The sequence below is a fragment of the Bison bison genome, unplaced genomic scaffold (genome assembly GCF_000754665.1).
Source record: "Bison bison bison isolate TAMUID 2011002044 unplaced genomic scaffold, Bison_UMD1.0 scf7180017864175, whole genome shotgun sequence".
NCBI classification, from domain to species: Eukaryota; Metazoa; Chordata; class Mammalia; order Artiodactyla; family Bovidae; genus Bison; species Bison bison.
The window spans coordinates 737,169-741,044 of NW_011494747.1; the positions used below are offsets into that span (position 1 = coordinate 737,169).

Here is a 3,876-nt window from a genome sequence, read left to right on the forward strand (position 1 = left end):
TATATATATATATATATATATATATATATATATACTTAAATACTTTTATTATTATATAGGTGTATATATATATATGCACTTGTATTTTCAAATTTATGGGAGATTTAACAGATTTTTTAAGAACAATTCTGATCATACTTCTTTTTCTTAGCTCTTTTTTATAGAATCTAAGTTCACAGGCTGCAACTTCACTGTACATTTTTTTTTTTCCACTGTACATTTTAAAGCTCTGAAACTAAGCATACAGAATCACAGGGCCAGAATTTCAAGAATCCTCTGCTCTAAGGAAAACTTACAGAATACTTTTGAATTATGTATACTACATTTACCCTGGCCTAAATGTATACATATCATCATCATTGTTTTCAACAATCAAATCTACACAGCATACATTTCAACATCTATTCCCAAGATTCTCCCGCAGTACATTATGAGTTAGCAGCCTAGAGAAAAGTAAAAAGTGTCAAACATCTCTCTATGGTCTGGTCAATATTACAAATATGCTTCATTCATGAACATTTATTAGACAACAATTAAATGCTGGAAACCATGATGCACTAAGGAGTACAAAAATCAGAGACAAAATATGTTTTGAGAGAATTCACATACACTTAAAAAATAATTACAAGAAAATTGGGTGACAATTCAATTTCCATGAAAAAGTAGAGTCTCTATAATCACCATCTACCACTACAACAGTACAGTTGACCCTTGAACAACACAGGTTTTGAACTTCCTGGGTTCACCTATACACGGATTTTTTTCAATAAATACGTGGAAAAAATTCTGCAGATTTGCAACAATTTGAAAAAACTCACAGAAGAACCACATAGCCTAAAAATATAGAAAAAATTAAGAAAAATTAGACATGCCATGAAGCATAAAATATATATAGATAATAGTATACCCTTAAAAGTCATAAGGTGAGGGATATTTAATATAAAATTAATAATGTATTAGTTTTGTTTTATAACTTGGCTTTCAAAGGATTACAGTACCATACAGTATGTCTGTGTTTCCCAGCCTCTCCCTTCCTTCTCTCCCTCTCCCCCTTTTCTCCATCCTTCTTCCTTCTACTATGTATAAAATGCCCAATGCTTTGCATTATTAACACAATACTGATGTACATACTGACACACAATTTATCTTGTAGACAACGTAAACTTAAGGCATTGATAAACTCAGTTTAGTACTGTGAATGTATTTCTCTTTATTATGGTTTTCTTAATATTTCCTTTTCTGAAGCTTACTTTATTGTAAATAAGTACAAAATATTATACATATAATACACAAAATATGTGTTAGTTGACTGTTTATCTGTAAGACTATTAGCAGCTAAGTTTTGGGGGAGTCAAAAGTTATACACTGATTTTACACTACACAGGGGGTCTGCTGCTGCTACTAAGTCACTTCAGTCGTGTCCAACTCTGGGTGATCCCATAGACGGCAGCCCACCAGGCTCCCCCAACCCTCGGATTCTCCAGGCAAGAATACTGGAGTGGGTTGCCATTTCCTTCTCCAATGCATGAAAGTGAGAAGTGAAAGCGAAGTCGCTCAGTCGTGTCCGACTCTTATGGACCTCATGGACTGCAGCCTACCAGGCTCCTCAGTCCATTAGATTTTCCAGGCAAGAGTACTGGAGTGGGGTGCCACTGCCTTCTCCACATAGGGGGTCAGCACCCCTAATTTCCACATTGTTCAAGGGTCAACTGTAGTCACAGACATTTATTACATTCTAGGCACCAAGTTACAAATTTCCTTTTTCCAAGACAAATGAGGAACTCAGTTTATACAGGAAAATATTAATGGTAAGTGCCTATGGCAATAGCAGCCCAATAAACTAAAAATGGATGTTCTAATTCATGGATTATTTTCTTAAGTTTATACATAAGCATCTTGCAAATTAACTAGCTCAAAAATTCTGTCTCAAGAACTAAATGCAAGCTTTCTGAGCATCTCTGCTATCCAAATACTATATTTCACCTTGAAGAGAAGCTCAAGATATTTATTAGGACACTTTTTCAAGCTACACTGAAATTCTTGTTCTTTGGAATCCTGCCATACTTGTCTGCATCCAAAAGGTGTTTAATAATACTCCAGCTTACATCATTTTTTCTAGTGTTACCCAGAATTGAATTCTTGCACTGTTATTTAACCTTTCACCTTCATAAATCTAACATAAACTAATAATTCTGGATGTGGCACTGTGCCTGGAACAGAAAAGGTGCTCAATAACAATCTCCTGAATACATAAATGAGTCTGCTTAGAAATATGAACCAGTTTTTTGTTTTTTGTTTTTTTTTTTTTTACAAATCTTTGCATCTCCCACATGCACCACACCTTACAGAAAAGTGCTATTAAAACTGTTAAACATGATTTGTTTCTCTGATCTATACCAAATTGATACTACTCATCTCTATTTGCCAACATTCATTTTCAGGAGCACCACTTCTGTTTGGAGAGATCTGGGTCTGTTAACTCCAGGGAATGAATGCATGAGGTATAACCAAGAAAATGTTTCAGTGATAATATGGGTAACTACGATTAACTAGAATATTGACTGAGGATGCAGTCATTGACATCTTCCCTAACTAATGCGCCCCTTTAGGAGGCTGGTACTTTTCCACTAACACTTCACAGGCCACCCTAGGCTGCCAACCGGGTAGTTGGATGAAAGCAGTACTCAAGAAAAACCTGAGGTGTAGGGGGAGAACATGAGTATGACTCTAAATTCTCATTTACTCTCCTTCAGATGAGATCCGAATCTGGTTAATTCCAAGTCTCATTCATGAATCTGAAGCAAAGGCTCACTAAAGGCCACCAGAATATAATTAAAAAGTAGATTAAAGTATTCAATTGATGAATGCAAGCTCCTACGGAAAGGACTCCCTAGTGGTGTTCATCCAGAGGAAACTTAACCTCTTCTCTTAGGCATCACCCGAACTGCTAGTCAAGAAGGCAAGACTACACCTCTTCTGTGCTTTAATAACGTTGGAAAAGCCGTTGACGTTTTAAACCAGATGCACAACGATGGACCTTACCGGCCTTCCCAGCAATCACCCATCCACACAGGACTTAGAGCAACCACCTCACTGAAATAGGGCGGGGGGCGGGGGATTCAGATTTGAATAAGTAACACTGTGCAAACACACCTGCTGGATAAAATCCTATGCAGCTGGGGTAAGAAGCAACTTTGAGTTGCTGCTCTGTATTAACGCTCTCTCAAAACTGACGTGTGTAAGAAAACATGCCTGGGTCAACGAGCCCTAGTTAGCGGGCCAGAAGTTACTTTAGGTGAGGAGTGGGACAGACCTATCTATCCCCTATCTAAACGCAAACATTGCCTATGGCCCCTCAATTCAAACGAAAATTTAAAAATTAGAAACTGTCGCAAGACCGTGAAATTCTTTGCCTCTGGGATTTAGAAGAGAAAAGATAGCTGGACCACAATACCTCTCCAAACAGGGACTGCAAGGTGGACACTTGGGATTCGCGACAAAGCACCATATTTTCCAGGTGAGGCATTCTGGCAGAGGACAGAGAAGCCCGTGGCCAGCGCCGGATCCAACAGCCTAGCTTCACCTACACCACGGTCTCCACGCTCCCGCCGGAAACCGGACTCGCGGGCTTCTGGGAGGAGCCGGCGTGGCCGAGCGTCGGCGTGACGTCAGCGCGCAAGAGGAGCGTCGACCCCTCCCTAGTCTTTCAAGGCCCGAGGCTGTAGGGCTTTGGCGCCACCGAGGGGCTGTTCCGCTCATATTTTCTTGTGGTGGGCATCTAGGCCTGTGGTCTTTGCGACCTAGAAGTCGAAAGAACGAACAGAGGCAGTGCTGAAAGGAGCTGAGGGGGCCCCCGCAGGCTCCCAGTAAGCAGAG

The 3,876-nt window shown here is 39.7% G+C and overlaps 1 protein-coding gene across 1 annotated transcript in view; it reads right to left on the reverse strand.

Moving 5' to 3' along the window:
• ORC5 (origin recognition complex, subunit 5) overlaps positions 1–3,619 on the reverse strand; it is an 88,395-nt gene extending 84,776 nt beyond the window's left edge. The window contains exon 1 of the mRNA XM_010842283.1: positions 3,455–3,619. Coding sequence (XP_010840585.1) covers positions 3,455–3,526 — 72 coding nt within the window. The 5' untranslated portion in view covers positions 3,527–3,619. The remainder of the gene's footprint in view (positions 1–3,454) is intronic.
• Positions 3,620–3,876: the final 257 nt, after the last annotated feature.